General features: G+C 30.8%; 1 protein-coding gene across 5 annotated transcripts in view; it reads right to left on the reverse strand.

Annotated features, from left to right (window-relative positions):
* Positions 1-18,209, reverse strand: part of Bap170 (Brahma associated protein 170kD) — a 278,139-nt gene that overhangs the window by 126,641 nt on the left and 133,289 nt on the right. For all 5 annotated transcript variants that reach the window (XR_012758142.1, XR_012758143.1, XM_075378240.1 and 2 more), the window contains exon 5: positions 12,272-12,490. Coding sequence is in view for 3 of the 5 variants with exons in the window: in XM_075378240.1 (XP_075234355.1) it covers positions 12,272-12,490 (219 nt within the window). In the remaining 2 variants the exon portion in view is untranslated. The remainder of the gene's footprint in view (positions 1-12,271; positions 12,491-18,209) is intronic.

The raw sequence follows: 18,209 nt of genomic DNA on the forward strand, positions 1-18,209 counted from the left end.
CAAAGAAAAGCGTAATACTCCATGATTTGCGTTTTTTTTTATGAATGTCACTAGAGCTCACATTTTTAGCTGTTAAAATTTCACTGCATGTTGTTTTAAACCTGCTGGCATAGTAGGCACACTCTGATTCCATTAATGCTACTGATAAAATATAAGCGAATGGAATTCAAAGAGATTTTGCATGTATGTAGCAGAACAATATAGCTACAAGATGACAGCATACACTGCTCTGTTTGATGTTTTGTTCTTCCATACATTTGACTGTGCAAATACTTATCAGCCATCTTTCATACATAATAGATGTTAATAAAAATAAAATTCAGAATAAATCTGTTTACAACAATTCACATGAGAGTATTATTTACTTTAAAAACAGTTTTAAACTGATAACTAGTTCACCTCCTCATAATAATTTAACAATTCAAAAAACATAGTTGCTAAACAAAACTTAAAAAATAATTATTTGTTGAACAATAATGAAATTTAATAACATGCAGTTTTTTCAAGTCAAAATGAAATTCATAAATAAAATTACCAAAAAACATTGATAATTCTATTAAAACTACACAAGTATTGATTTTCATTACTTAAATTTGGCTAAATGCATAATAAAAGTAAATAATAAACACAAGATATGATGGTAACAACACAACAATTGTGGTCATTCCACTCTGATTATTCAATACAATAGTCATGTTATAAGTGCTTGTTGAAACAGCATCGATTAAGAAGAAACATAAAATAATAGTAAAATAACATTAACATAAACTACTTACTGCAAATAATAACAAGAGATAAAACAAAAACAAATTATGATAAAGCTGAATTTCAACCGGTAATTTAAATGCGGTTTTCTATTTTATGTATAAATGAAATGAAAAACAGTTATAATAAAACCATTAAAAATTACTTAATTAAAATTACATAACATTAGCTTCAAGAATAAAATGTTTGGCTTTACCCAGTAGACTGGTTTTTTGTTTCAACACTTTTCTTCCCTCTGGATGCATGAGTCTTTAGCAATCATACATAACAGATTCACCACCCTACTAAGCTCCAATAAAGAGAAGGCTGCCAACCGGTTATCAAAACGTATCTTGGCACGGATAGATGGAAAAAAGATCCATCTAGAGGAAACTCCTCCAACACTTGCTCAGAGACTAAAGAAATCTTTCTAACATGGAAATAGAAAACTTTACACTTTTTTATTTATTATTATTTAAATTTTGTTTAGAACATTTATTTCTGTTAAGCGGAAATGGAAGGAAGGTCATATATAATATGAGAACTATCCAGAAAATAACTTATGTTTCATTGTTGTTCGCAAAGGAGTAGGGCTAGCAGCACTATCTTGATGGTCATTGCTAGCCTGATTAAGTACACAATAAGCTGCATGTGTAGAATGTTTCGAATTTGTAGCGATAAAAAAAATTCCACCGGTTGGGAAGTGAGATCGGTTATCAGAATATTTTTAGCAGAAAACTACAACCCCTATGAGATTTATGGGAAAAATTAAAAAAAAGTTTATGGGAAAAATTTAATGAATGAAGTCCCAATGGGACAGCAGTACAGCATGTCTAAAAATGGTTGCTTATACGTTCATGATGAAAAATGTGGAGAGCCTAGCATTCTGTCTGACGAACTGGTAGCAAAAATAAAAGAAAAGATTCACACTAGTTGGTACTTTACCGTTACAGAGATTTCATTTCAATTTCTGAAAATTTTATGTAGCCTTTTGCACAAAGTTGTGATCAATAAGTCAGGTTACCATAAGTTTTGTGCTCGATGTGTTCCAAAAGGTGGCTGAAAAAAGAGGTGGCAGAATCTTTGATGAAGGAATATAAAATCTCCTCCACAGGTATGACAAGCATCTCAATTTATTTGGTGTCTGCATAGAAAAATAGTTTAATGATGTATTTTCAAATTGTATGTGCAAATACTTATCAGCCATCTTTCATATATAATAGACGTTAGTAAAAATTAAATTCAGAATAAATCTGTTTATAAAAATTTTACATGGAAGTATTATTTACTTTAAAGATAGTTTTAAACGGATAAATAGTTCACCTCCTCATAAGCAATTTAACTATTCATAAAAACATAGCTGCTAAACAAAACTTGAAAAAATTATTATTTGTTAAACAATAATAAAATTTAATAACATGCAGTTTTTTCCAACGGCTGTTTTTTTTTCCACCAAAATGTCCTTGTCTCATACAATTGTAGCAGTTTGAATTAGGGAAAAATGTATTACATCAACGGGAAATAATTCTTTCCCAGTCAAGTGGATAATTTGACAATAGGACACGATTGTTTTTTTAACTCTTAAAATTAAACTAAACACAGTAAGGCAATTTACGGCCTTTATATTCTGGTGCTGGAGTGCTGTCTTGAAAAGAAATATTCTAGTAGAATTATTTAGAAGTGGGTTGATAAAGCCCACCATAAATACGATGGAAAAATCAATGTAAATTATCCTGTATAATACGGAACCTCCACAACATAGAAAAAACAGAAAGTAAGGCACCCTGAATAATACGGAAATATACTCCATGAACTATTGATATTAAGGAAGGAAAATTTACTACTTTATCAATTTTTAGGAGATTAAAAATTACAGTAATCTATAAGGGAGCTCTGACAGATGTACATGAATTGGCACATGAACATGCAAGCAGAAAATAGCTATAGTGGCGCCATACACATTCCACAAAAATAATCTCATTGTTTACCGTGCAATAATTTGTCTATGCTTCTTTTCTGTTAGTACTGCTGTGGGGTTTACTAGCTTGTAAACTAGACATGTATGCCAAGTTACCCAAAGTTCGTGTGTTAGTTCTTTGCTGTGTAATAATTACTGTGTTTGAGCTTTATTGTGCTCTTTTATATTGTGTCTGTATCTTATTACTGCACTGTACTGTACCTCACTGTGTAAAGGTTTATCGTAATTTTATAAATTTGTTTTTGTTTTAAAATTCACCAAAATATCCTGTAAAAACACAGTTTTAATATAACAAAAATAAACCGATTGTTCGTCAGTTAATGAACAAGTTTAAGTGTGGAAAAACTCAGATATACAACATTTTTTAAAAATAGGGAAAATTATGGATGAGTGGTTAAAAGGAAATGAAATATGAAAAGACAGCAGAAAATTACTGGATATTAAGAAATAAATAACTGTTGTGGGAATGGTTTGTCAGCAGTAAATCTAAATATCTGCCAACTTCTGGCCATATTTTACAGTCATGCTTCACTGTTAGCTAAAAAATTAAAACAAACCTATTTTAAAGTTTCTAATGGATGGCTTGAAAGTTTTAAAAATGGACATATCATTTGGAATGAAGTTTGTGTAGAAGCAAGTGATGTCAATAAGTCTGTAGTTAAGGAACAGGAGATAAAATTTATCACTGGAAAGATGTCAAAAGAACGCCTTATTGTCCTTCTTTGCACAAGCATGGCCTGGGAACTTCTAACACCACTCGTCACCAGTAAATCAGCAAGACCACAGTGTTTTTATCACATTAATGTTAATAAACTCCCTGTGACTTGGCGATTTAATAAAAAAAAAAGCTTGAATGACTTCTATAATAGTTGAGCGGCTGAACAATTTTAATTTTAGAATGAAAATTCAAAACTGCTGTGTTCTGTTATTTCTCGATAAAGCAACTTGTCCTCATATCAATTTATCTAATGTTAAATTAATCTGGTTTCTACCTATCGTTACAAGCATCACACAATCATAGGATCAAGGTGTGATTTACACCATGAAAATCCTCTACAGAAGAACGGTGTTACAATAGATTATTATGAAAATGAATGGTTTGAAGAGTGCTAATGAGCTCGTGAAATCAATTTCGGTACTTGATGCTGTCTACTGGATTCATATGACAGTAAAGAATATAAAAGAAGAAACCGTAACAAAATGTTTTAAAAAAGATAAATTCTTATCGCTTCCTGATGGAACAACTGTAATCTTAGATGAAGCAGAGAAAATATGAAAATTTTATAAGATTCGTGCATTACTAATGAATTTGAAATAGACGCCAATATACATGTCAACTCTGACTACCAGTGATTTGGCTTACCAGTACTACGGCTAACAATGCCGCTGAAATAGTTTTGTCACTTCCACGAGAAGATAATGAAAACAATGAACTGCTAATTGACAAAGATGAAGATCGTATCAAACACGGTGATTCATCAACAAGCAAAGTTTTGCAGATCCCGTCAAAATAAACTCGTACTTTGATGCAATCCAAAGCTTAAGTGACTTACAGAAGTCCACCGCAAGATAAAACAGTATTGAATTTTTGGAGTATTTGTGTAAAGCACATATTTCTTTAGAATACCATACTGTTAAAGAAAGTAAAGACAAAGCAGGTTAACATCGATTGACATGTGGAAATCATGCAAAATCAAGATAAAATGAAACTTAATCGTACATACTGTATTTTTTTTAAATGTGTTTTTATAGTTTTTGTAGTTAATTAGTGTAAAGTTAATTGTGCAATAAAAGTATCCAGTAAGCCTACAAATTGATTATTTTAATAAATTATATATTGTATTATTCCAGTGGATTACATACAGCATTCTAGGTAAGTTGCTGTGTATTCTTGGCATGACACATTATTACTTAGCACAAACAGTACACAATATGTGTAATCATTACTGTCATAACTAGATAAAATGGAAACCTGCCCAAAATTGAAAAATAATTTGATCCATTGGTTTCCGTTTTGAACAGGTTTTTCTGTACTACTGTATTTCATTGTTCATGATTCATGCAAATTGATGAATATTTTCGTAATTCACCCGATTCAAACCATTAAATTGTTTGTGTTTTCTTTTTTAAAACAATATTTTATAATTTTATTAGCAAATTATTTTACTTTTTCATTTTCAATAATATAGCTAATAAACATTCAATAATCCATTATTATCTACAATGGCCTCTTGCTATTGTCCCAGTCACCATTCCATGCAGATTGTTTCTAATTACCAACACGTATTAACCCGATGAGCCATGGATATAGCAAGCTACAAGTACAATCATATATAGAAACTGAAATTCATTAAACATATATTCCAAATACTGTCCAACACAGACTTGCCTGATATATGAGCTTCATTCAATAGTAAATTTCCAAAATTAGATACTAAACCGAGCAGTTTAAGGGACCAGTTAATTAGCCCAAAAGAAAACTTTCTCATTTTTAAAGGTATACAAAAAAGAATAATGTTATATACTAAAGTTAAAATAAAGGTGTATACCAAAAATGAAAATCACAAAACTTAATAAGAACAAAACATTATAATTCAGAAAAGTTACCAGAGATTATAATTAAGAGTGTTTCTAAAATGATGGGCTGGCTATACTTTTTCAGATTCTACTTCTAAAACTAAACGAAAAATATCCTTAGGGAAAACGGTGATTTCTCCTTTGTTCTCCCCATGTCTGCCATTTTGTTATTTTTATATAAAAATTTATATCTCAAGTTTGGATTGACAAAATAGATTAATATTTGGTAAGCATCTTGATAATAAAGTTTTAAAATTAGAAAAAAATTAGGAATTAAATACCTTTGCAAATAATAAAATTGCGGCCTAGTTTATTTTTCAATCCGTTATATCTCTGTAAATATTAGTTTTATCAAAATTTATGTTTTGCTATAATGTTAAGACTGTTATTTTGAACAAAATTACATTTTATTTTTTGAAATCGGTTAACAAATAGTCGAACTATGGCAGAAAATTGTAATTCTGTGTATTTTCATGTCCTCCACTTTACGTTCAATTCGATTAAATATTAATTGTTTTTATTTATTGTTAATTCTAGAATAATAAATTAATTCTAGTAAGTAATAATTTTCTTACAATAAGATTTAATATTAAGTAATAATAAAACTATTGATGTTAATGTTGATAATGTTAACGATGTAAAAATGAAGCTTCCTTCAACAAGAGTGGTGTTCAAAATGATCACAATCAGTGCATCTGGAACGATGAGAATCCTCATAGTACCTTCCAAAGTAGCCAACAAAGATTTCCTCTAAACATATGGACAGGTATTTTTAATGACTATCTTTTGCATCCTGTCATTCTACCAAATCGTTTAAATGAAGAAAATTATCTTGCTCATTTAATCAAAAATCTTCCGCATTTCTTGGAAGACCTACCTCTACAATTAAGAGGAAATATATGGTTTCACCACAATGGAGCTCCAGCACATATCAGGCAGTAGGTATCAGATTTCCTGCATGAAACTTTCCATGAAAAAAAAATGGATGGGCCTGCCCAATCGCCTGACTTAAACTCTCTTGACTTCTACCTGTGGGGCCATTTGAAACATTATTGTTTATTCAACTGAACACCGAGGATCTTCAACAAAGGATCGAAAATGAATTTCAAGAAATTCGGAATACTACCGGAATTTTTGAACAGTTAAGACAATCTCTCAGAAAAAGACTGGAGACTTCCTAATGGCGGACACTTTAACATCTCTGATAACTTTTAACGATCTTAACTGTTTAATGACACTAAATGTTGTACAATAATTAATGTAAGATTATCACAGGTAGTTGTTTTATTTTTTTAATTATTATATCTATTATTGTGAAAAAATTAATACTTAATTTGATAATAATTTACGACACTAAAATTAACAATAAATAAAAACAATTAATATTTAATCAAATTGAATGTAAAGTGGAGGACATGAAAATACACAGAATTACAATTTTCTGCCATAGTTAGACTATTTGTTAACTGATTTTAAAAAATAAAATGTCCTTTTGTTCAAAATAAAAGGCTTAATATTTTAACATAAGATAAATTTTGATAAAACTAATATTTACCGCGATAACGGATTGAAAAAAAACATGGCCGCCATTTTATAATTTGCAAAGGTATATTTAATTCCTGATTTTTTTCTATTTTAAAACTATATTATCAATATGCTTACCAAATATTAAACTGTTTTGTCAATCCAAACTTGAGATATAAATTTTTATATAAAAATAACAAAATGGCAGACAGGGGGAGAACGAAGGAGAAATCGCCGTTTTTCCTAAGGATATTTTTCATTTAGTTTTAGAAGTAGAATCCAAAAAAGTATAGCCAGCCCACCATTTTAGAAACACTCTATATATATATATATATATATATGTTATATGTTAAGTGAAAATTTCCTACAGACAGCACACAAAGCCAAAACGATTTACTTACCAGTAGTTCACTAGTTCTGTCAACACTAACTTTTTTGTACTGAATTTAACAAATTGTATTCAATAATGAAACATTAAATTGTAAATAAAAACAAAGTACTATAAGGAATTGTGATTAAATATGACTATGTAAGATTTAGCAAGCATCATAATTAATCTTACAGTAATACTATCAGGGACACCAGTCATCATTACAGAGAAAATACTTCCTTTATACAACCGTGTACTGGTAGTATAAGTGCATTTAATACTTATTTTTTGTAACATTTCAGTACTTAGACTAAGTTACAACAAAGTTAATATTAATAAATTAGGATGTGTTCAAGAGCAACAACTAGGTGGTGACTTGGAGAGTGATGGCTTCAATGCTCTTCTCGACAGCTGGCCACCTTTTAAGTTGCTATTTTGAAACAGAAAATATAAAAAAAAAAATCATTACATCTACACTGGTTCATCAAATAGCAAGGAACATCACCGTAAATTTCATAAAAACCAGAAAATATATTCAGTCATAACTGCATAACTATCAGACAAAATGCAAAAACGAAGAAAAACAAACCTACTTTTCTCAGTCGATGATGCAAGTACTGACTTAAGATAATTTTTATGAACTACAGACTCATTACTCCAGACAAGAAATACCTCATAAGGCGCACAAATGTTGACATTGAAATTTTTAAGTTTTTTTTTAACTAACTGTTGCTTGTTCTTGGGTTTGTGGTGGCATATCCATGTTTTATCTCCTATCATGCAGTCCTGAAAGTCATCAAGGTCGGTCGGCAGTATCTATATTGAAACGATTGTTTGATAATCTTCTGAATCTTTTGTAAGCAAAAGTTTTTTTTCTTTATCATGATTATTAGGTTTTCTCCCTTAAATTTATAACGCTATTCTCTACATCGGTAAACACTTTGATAAAACAGAAATAAGATTATAACAATAGTATATCTTTCAATTGTGTTAAACAAAGATGATACACCAATATATAATACGAAAGGTAAAGTCGATAGATGGGTGGAATATATTGAAGAGTTATACGGAGGAAATGAATTAGAAAATGGTGTTATAGAGGAAGAAGAGGAAGTTGAGGAGGATGAAATGGGAGAAACAATACTGAGATCTGAATTTAAGAGAGCATTAAAAGATTTAAATGGCAGAAAGGCTCCTGGAATAGACGGAATACCTGTAGAATTACAGCGCAGTGCAGGTGAGGAAGCGATTGATAGATTATACAAACTGGTGTGTAATATTTATGAAAAAAGGGAATTTCCGTCAGACTTCAAAAAACGTGTTATAGTCATGATACCAAAGAAAGCAGGGGCAGATAAATGTGAAGAATACAGAACAATTAGTTTAACTAGTCGTGCATCAAAAACCTTAACTAGAATTCTATACAAAAGAATTGAGAGGAGAGCGGAAGAAGTGTTAGGAGAAGACCAATTTGGTTTCAGGAAAAGTATAGGGACAAGGGAAGCAATTTTAGGCCTCAGATTAATAGTAGAAGGAAGATTAAAGAAAAACAAACCAACATACTTGGCGTTTATAGACCTAGAAAAGGCATTCGATAACGTAGACTGGAATAAAATGTTCAGCATTTTAAAAAAATTAGGGTTCAAATACAGAGATAGAAGAACAATTGCTAACATGTACAGGAACCAAACAGCAACAATAACAATTACAATAACAAGAACATAAGAAAGAAGCCCTAATAAGAAAGGGAGTCCGACAAGGATGTTCCCTATCTCCGTTACTTTTTAATCTTTACATGGAACTAGCAGTTAATGATGTTAAAGAACAATTTAGATTCGGAGTAACAGTACAAGGTGAAAAGATAAAGATGCTACGATTTGCTGATGGTATAGTAATTCTAGCCGAGAGTAAAAAGTACTTAGAAGAAACAATGAATGGCATAGATGAAGTCCTACGCAAGAACTATCGCATGAAAATAAACAAAAACAAAACAAAAGTAATGAAATGTAGTAGAAATAACAAAGATGGACCGCTGAATGTGAAAATAGGAGGAGAAAAGATTATGGAGGTAGAAGAATTTTGTTATTTGGGAAGTAAAATTACTAAAGATGGACGAAGCAGGAGCGATATAAAATGCTGAATAGCACAAGCTAAACGAGCCTTCAGTAAGAAATATAATTTGTTTACATCAAAAATTAATTTAAATGTCAGGAAAAGATTTTTGAAAGTGTATGTTTGGAGCGTCGCTTTATATGGAAGTGAAACTTGGACAATCAGAGTATCTGAGAAGAAAAGATTAGAAGCTTTTGAAATGCGGTGCTATAGGAGAATGTTAAAAATCAGACGGGTGGATAAAGTGACAAATGAAGAGGTATTGCGGCAAATAGATGAAGAAAGAAGCATTTGGAAAAATATAGTTAAAAGAAGAGACAGACTTATAGGCCACATACTAAGGCATCCTGGAATAGTCGCTTTAATATTGGAAGGACAGGTAGAGGGAAAAAATTGTGTAGGCAGGCCATGTTTGGAATATGTAAAACAAATTGTTAGGGATGTGGGATGTAGAGGGTATACTGAAATGAAACGACTGGCACTAGATGGGGAATCTTGCAGACAGCTCTCCAAGATTCCATCAAACCAGTCAAATGTCTGAAGACAAAAAAAAAAATATCTTTCAAAAAAAGAAGATTCGAATGAGTGAAGGTAACTTTACCTTAAAGTTCAGCTGGATTTAGAATTCACATGAAGATTTGAAATATACTAAGGCGTAGAAAAATCTACACGCCAGACATACCGTGCTTTCTAGAAGACACAGTCATGTCAAGTTAGAAACCATTAAAAAGTTATTTCCCTTACATTTTTATTTTCTTTTGCAAATACAATGATGAAAATAAAAATGTGGAAACAATACGTATTAGTGTTCTGAACACCATAAAAGCTCCTTTAAAACAGTAACTAAATGAAAACGGATTTTGGTTTTACTTACAAAAAAATTTGAGGATTCATAATTTTTCAGCAAAAATTTACAAAAATTCCCAAGTATTTTGGAACCAACCCTCCTTCCATAAGAAAGAATGCTTAAATAAGGTTAAAAAAATAAACCGTACATTCAAAATGATAATTCAGGCGATGAGATGCAGCTTTATTTATTGGAAACAATAGTCTATGACTCTTGCTCAAGAAGTGATAGTTTACATATAGCTATGAAACTTCCTAGGTACTCAAGCCATAAAGATCTGTTAATTATCACCAAACCAATAAGCAGTCAATACAGAACACTGATAATGCTAGGAAGCATTAAATTTATTTGCAATAAGAAAGTATTTAACCTTTAGGCCTCTCTATGATTTGCACTTAATTCACGGGGTAAACTAAACAGTTGCATCAGATTGTACTTTAGCTAAAAAAAATGAGAAAAAGTTATAAAAATATTTATATCATGAGAAAATCAAATACTCTAGTAGTTTGTTAAGCGGACACTTTTTTCTCAATAACAAACAAGGAAAGATTTACTAGTCTTATGAAAAATAAACATTATCTCAAAAAAAAAGTAAATTAAACATTAATAAATCTAGTCGTTAACAAAACATACACTTAGTGGGAAAAACTTTCCAAATGATCACAGTCTGGGTAAAATTGAAGCGATTGTTACCCGTATCGGTGATCAACTATCAGAAACACATAATGAAAAATGTAACAAATTTACAGTGGCTCTTGAAAAATAGATAGATTTTTTTTAACAGAAAAGTCCCCTCTTTCATTCTAACATAATATTTTTTTTAATTCAAGAACAAAATTTAAAAAAGTAAGGAGCAAAGAAACTTTCCTTCTTTGTAAGTATGATTTTTTTTAAATTTAAAATTATTATTTGTTAAATAAAATGTATATATCACATAGATCCATTTTTTAATTATTTAAATCTATATAAAAATGTTCTACAAATAAAAACTTTCTGAAATTAAATGTTTTGGTGGGTTTTCTTATTTATTAATAGACTAACCGGGTCAATAAAAAGGCATGTACATTTTTTTTCTTAATAAAAATTACTTCTAATTCATATTAGTTTGTGCATATATTTAAATTATTTAAAATGGCACCCTTAACCGTCAAATAAATTTAATAAAAAACTTACATTTGGATTTTTTACCAAGCAAATTAATTTCTATTTTTAAGAGTTACAGGGTAGATTAAATACTTCTGATATGAATTTAAATAACTTATATGTTTTGTAGAGGAAAAACGAATCAAAGAAAATTTTGAAACAAATTTATAATCTAATGTTATCAAAATAAACCGGAAAACATTACTCTCAAAAAGCGTTAACAAAATTTACTTATAACTTGAAACTAAATGGTCATTTCACTTAAAACTACCATCCTCTGTTAACAGTGGGGAAAAGTATGCGTAAAATAAATAAAAACATTAATTGACAAATAAACAGTTCTTATAAAACACTACAGAATGTGTATTTTTAAAACAACAGGAAATCTCAAAGTTGGAGGTTTCAGTGGTTTAGATATTTTTAAGCTAAACTTATGCTTTCTATTGAGATTGCATTAAATAAAAAACTTTATTTCAATATTTCTCTAAAAACAATGTTTAAAATATACTCGCTCAATAGTGTTTCATAACTACTGTTTACCTGTCAATTGGTATTATTAATATTTTCATCTATTTGTTTACTTTTTTATCACGCATACCATTTCCTCAATGCCTACTGACAATGACCGTTTAAATCATAATAGCCACCTAATCTAGCTTTTAGATTAAAGTAAAAACTTTAAGTCAATTAAGTTTTTAGATTACAGTACAAAATTGCGATACCTTTGTTTTCCAAATTATTTCAATTATCATTCGGTCTGGCTCTTAAATTATATTTAATTCAAAAAGTGGGCATTGTACAAATTTTAGTCAGAGAAAGTATAATATAATAATTATTAGGTCCTTCCACCATTGACTGTTTAAGATAAAATTTTATTCAACTTCCTCAATTATTGGATGAACCTTTTATATAATTGTGTATATAAAATACACAAAATAACTGACCTAACAATAAATAAACAGATAAGAACACTTACTGTGGTTGAATACGGCTGCATGTCCGAGTAGGAAGTGCAGTATACGTGGATGCTTATCCAATTTCAATGTATGTTTACCTTCGTTTGACAGCAAAGTGCATACATTAATTGCAAAATCCTGTTCATTAGGCAGAGGAGAGATCAACGACAACGCTAGCTTATCATAATCGGATGGTTTATACATATTAACAGACAAGCCATTGTATGACCGCAACGAATCTGAAAAATATACACAAAAATTAACACTATCCGATAATAAATACTGTGAATTTCAAAATGAATATAGGGATTTTAAAGTTATGTAATATTTATTAAGTTTTAATTACACCGATAAATTATACGTGAAATGAAAGAGCAACAGTTCTTCCTAATAAGTGTTCAATGTGAGCACCATTCATCCCATGGCAAACATCCAGCCAATAGGAGAGTTCATCCCGTACCTTAAACAGCTAATCTGGAGTAATTGATGCGACAGCTGCTTCAATCCCGTGTCTCAAGTCGAGTAGGTCAGTCACTAATAGTGGCACATACACTTAATCCTTAACAAACCCACAAAGAAACAAATCGCACGAGGTAGATCAGGGAAATGTGGAGGCGTCATCAACCAAGCCATGTCATCTGGTCCCCAGTGATCGATGCAGCAGTCGAGGAGAATTTCATTCAACCGATCGCATGCGTTATGCCAGCGAGGAAGTGTACAATCTTGTCGCCAAATAAAGTTCTGCGGTTCATATTGCAGTTGAGGATAATTTCCTAGGACTTCTCACAAGACTCTCTTAACATGTTAAACATTGTCTTGATATACTCTGTCATCCTGTACTCTTCTTCCCTTTACAAATACAGCCAGCGGTTTCAAATTGTTTATATTATCTACAAACATTATTGTCACAGAGGGAGGGGTGGAACAACAAAACTTCAAATGGAATGCATATTGAACTGCGATTACAGATTCACATTTTGCAAACTACAAAACATAGAAAGCTTTCTGTTGGCAGGGGTCGCCATCTTTGCTACTAACGCTTTCAAGCAGAAGGTACAGGAAACATTTTATGAGTTTTAGCACAGCTAATACTGCTTGAGTTGTTCTTTCATTTCACGTATAGTTAATCAATGAACTGAAACATGAGAATTATTACATAGCTTTAAAGCCCCGATATTCATTTTGAAACGCTCTATATATAATAAAACTACAACTCTTTATGGAAAACTAAAACGACATAAAATAGTAAGTATGTACACACTGATAACAATCACTAAGCCAATAAAACTATTTTAATTATATTAACTAGTATTACAATAGAAAACAGCACAGAAACATACAGTTACAGTATAGTAACAGTACTGCTACATATTTTTGAGATAATTTTATGACTGTTTTTGATTTAATACAGTAAAATAGATAAAATACAGTAAATTATACTGTTCAACTGATGATTTAACAATCTTTAACCAACAATAAGTCAGCAGATCAAACATTTAACTCAAAACAAGTAATTAACCAAGTAACCGGGTAACATGTAGCATATATTTTTTCTGAAAATCAAAACTTACTATCCGAATGCAAAATGCCGTTGATCAAAATCGCACTTCTAAAACCGATGAGAATTTCAATTAAATTAAAACAACACCAGAAGCAGCACATCATTTTCTCAAGAATAGGTGAATGGAATATATCAGTAGATTTTTTGACCGATGACTTGTATATAATAAACATAACAGACCGCCAAAATGTCAACATCGATAAAATTGACTTTTATTTTTGACAGTTAAAGAATTGAAACTGCAGTTAATCAAAGTGGAATTCAGTGAAAACAAAACATAAAATTCAGGAAGAAACATCCAATGCAAACATTTTCAATTATGTCAAAACATCAAAAATTCCAACTAAGTACTTATTTTTAATAACTAAGTACATGAACATAACTAAGCTCAACAACAACTACAACACACAGAAGCTTACAATCAACTGAGGATGATAATATAGTCTGTTTATGCAAATTAGTTAAAATGTTTTACGACAGATTCTACTTCACTATAACAACTACTTCGATGATTGTACTAAAACCTTTAGTTTTTTATTCACCATTTTCACCCGTTATAAATCATTACATTCTAAGTAAAAAATCTTTAATGTCTTTGAGATTTTAAGATTTAATTTTGATACTAATGACTTCTTTATGGACCAGGCAAAGCAATTAATTAACTCGACATCTAATCTTCTGTTCTCACCACCTACTACTTTTTTCCACATCTCTTGTACATTTTCAGTCGAGCAGTAGCTCTGACCTACTAGAACCTCTACAACTACAATGCTAAGATGTCTTGGATACAGCCAATGTATTCTCTACGTACTCCAATACGGGAGCTGTGGACCACCTACAGCCAGGGGATTATATTCAATATGTTTCGGGACAAACAACCTTTTCATAGCCATTATAATAATGTATTCCAGAACATACAACAGAAACAATTAAGGTTAAAATTTTATATCACAACCAAGGATTTGTTTAGTAAAAACATGTTCTATTTTGTTCCAGACTATCTTAGCCAACTCATCAAAACACGACAAGATTATTTTCACAATAATTTCTGAACTCAGCCCTACAAAAATATAATAGAAATACTTGGTGATGTGAATAAAACCTAGCAGTAGCTAACCCTTACCTTCTTCTAAGAAAGTGTTAAGTTTTGAGTGAATAAAAAGCTTAGATGTAATTAGGCTTAGTAATTTCTAGGTCTTTTTGGGCTTCTAGCTGTAGCTTAAAGTTGGTGTGAATAAAGAATAGCTTCTAACTTAGTCAGGCGTGCTCGCCTAGTCAGGCTAGGAGCACACTAGCTTTCAAGCTAGTCATTAGTTTTATTCGAGCCATGGCAGAGTTTATGCATGTGCAGAAACAAAAGGAGTATTATTTGTTTCCTGTTTGCCTGGAAACACGTAATTGTACAAAACTGTTAAGATTTGAGAGTGATAGTGTGGATTACTTAGCTGCCGAATTCTTAAATGAGACATGTGGAGGAGCTCTTTCTCGAAGAAAGCAAATGGAAATATTTCTATGTTATTTTGTTGACCCAGGATTTCATTCAGGAATTGCCAAGATGTTGGTGTACACAGATCTACGGCTTGTGAAACTAAAGTTATGTAATGGATCCAATAAATCTCCTAAATGGATCCGCTTTCCAGCAACAGCAGCGAAAGTAAATGAAATGAAAGTTCTCTGGTAAAGACATTTTTGTTTACCGAATGTAATAGGTGCTCTGGACTACACCCGCATGAAAATAAGAAAACCCAAGTTACATGGGGATGAGCATGTAAACTGAAAGGGATATATATGTTAGTATTAATGTCTACGGTAATTGTGACGCCCTGGAAAGATTTACAAGTGCGGGTGCAGAATGGCCAGGGAGTGTTCACAGATGCATGAATATGGCACAGAAACCCTGCTAGGGGAATTATATGTCAAGTTTTGATGGTGGAGCATGTCTACTTGGTGATTTCAGCTATGGAATATCTCCGTGATTAATAACATCATTCAAACCACCTGCTAACACAGCAGAGAAAAATTGCAACTTGTAACATTCCAGGGAAAAAGTATTTCAGCAGCTGAAAAAAAGATTCCCAATATTGGGAAATGTGTCGGCGTATCTTTGATACGCCGAAAAAGTGCTCAAGGTAATTGTGTAGTCTTACACAACATTGCAAAATTCCTTAATGATGTTTTTGAAGACGACAATAATGTTTTTCAAGAAGAGAAAATTGAAGAACAGCAATGTGAAAATGCAGGCACAACTCTTAAGGGGCAGCAGAAATGCCAAGAAGTGATGTTGTTTTTTAATGAATTGAAAAAGAACAGAAACATATATTATTTTTTTTAAATTGTTTATGTAACTGTATTAATTTAGATTTTACTGAATTGTATTAATATTGTAATAAATTTTTTCATGAATGAATTAAAAAATAAACGTAAAATTAAAGAAATACAAAAATAAACTCATCCAAACATGCACGTTAGCATACGCACAGTGACATGTACGTTTTGCAATTTTTATGTTGGATTTTAAATTTTATTTTTTATTTATTGATAGTATGAAGGATTAGGTTTAACGGATTGCATTGGATTTATTACAAACTTCAGTAAACAACATAGCTTTCTAATTGAATTACATCTGACATTTTCTTAATACTTTCAAGTTTAATTTTCTCCCTTTCAAGTTCCATCTTGTTAATTTGCATTTGCTGCAGAAGATAATTTGCTAAATCTGCAATGTCGAAAGATCAATCGTCTCATCACTTTCATAGGCCAAAACCTTTTTAGCACTTTTTCTTATTTTAGTTGCCAACTGGTTTGCTGCATCATCATCATCAAGTTCTTCTGAATTGCTGATAAGATCATCATCACTTTCCATGACTGTATTTATAACAGAAGCGGCTTACATCCTGTTCCAACAGACAGACTGCCTGCACTTTAGAGAATACTAGATTATTATTACCTTGGCTGACAATTTCTAAAATTATTTTCCCCACTTTTTTAATTTGATAGGCTTGCTGCCTGTTATAGTTTTGTGGATTTTCTTTTTGTCACTACTCTTCATATTGCTCAGAAATTTATTTAATTGTACAGTTGTCACTTCCTTACAAACAGCTGATGAACACTTTTCACTTATAGTTTTCCAGGCTGCTTTTTAAAAGCTTTTATTTAACTCGCTTTAGGAACAATCAAATCTTGCAACTGCTAAATCTTTTGATCTATCGCATGAAAATCAATGAAATTTGGTACACGTACGTATCTTCGATGACAATACAGCACTACGATGTCGGAATCTGACATGACCCACCCCCACACCCCCACGCGCTACCCCTACGCTAAATTCATGCATTTAGTTGAAAACTTTCATTTCTCATGAACTATCTTATGAAAATGATTGAAATTTGGTACACATATGTAACTTCAATGTGTAAAAATAAATATTTTTACTCTTTTTGTCTTAAAAAAAATACAAAAATATATTTGATTACATATAAAAAATTATTTTTTAAAAAAGCTTTTAACTAATATTAATATTAACATTAATAAAAAACGGAAACAAATTAGAAAAACCCTCTAAAAAGTAAAAAATAAATGATATAAATATCTAATAAATAACCAATAAATAAATGTAATAATTATTAAATTTTAAAATTAAAAGTAATGAAAATATTTAGTTAAATAAAAGCGTGGCACAGTTTTTATAACAATCTTTTCGAATAAGTATTTATAGACATTTGCTGTATTTTAAAATACATTTTTTGTTTAATGAGGTTGTTTAGTATATGTATATACTTTATTTATCTGTAATAAAATAACTCAAGTTTTAATTCTTTGATGGTTCAAATTTGCACCCAGATGACCATTACGGGTTAATAAGATTAAAAATAAAAATTAAATTTAGAAATCTTGCACAAAGTTATTATATTTTGACGGTAATCTGAAAAATTATTAATTCATTAAATAAAAATTCATAATAAATTTAATGAAACTTTTAGCGGAAAGAGTGCATTCAATTTGGCTTAGATTACAAGCAGAATTCGAAGATGAACTTCAACTATGTGAGAACACGTACAAAGAAAGCAAGTGGGTGCATTTTCCCAGATTGTTACTTGTAGCTAGTCAGTCTCAACTGGAGAGGTTCCGCAGACCTTTCCACCTCCTCGCGTCGTTATTGAAAATGAAAATTAATTGAAAATTAAAAATAAATGTTGCGTTGTTTTAAATAAATTATAAAAACTTGATAGGCTTGCTGCCTGTTGTAGTTTTGTGGGTTTTTTGTCACTACTCTTCATATTGCTCAGAAATGTATTTAGTTGTACAGTTGTTACTTCCTTACAAACAGCTGATGAAAACTTTTCACTTATAGTTTTCCAAGCTGCCTTTTTTGATTTTAACTGACATCAAAGTCTTGG

Source organism: Lycorma delicatula, chromosome 11 (genome assembly GCF_047948215.1).
Source record: "Lycorma delicatula isolate Av1 chromosome 11, ASM4794821v1, whole genome shotgun sequence".
Lineage (NCBI taxonomy): Eukaryota > Metazoa > Arthropoda > Insecta > Hemiptera > Fulgoridae > Lycorma > Lycorma delicatula.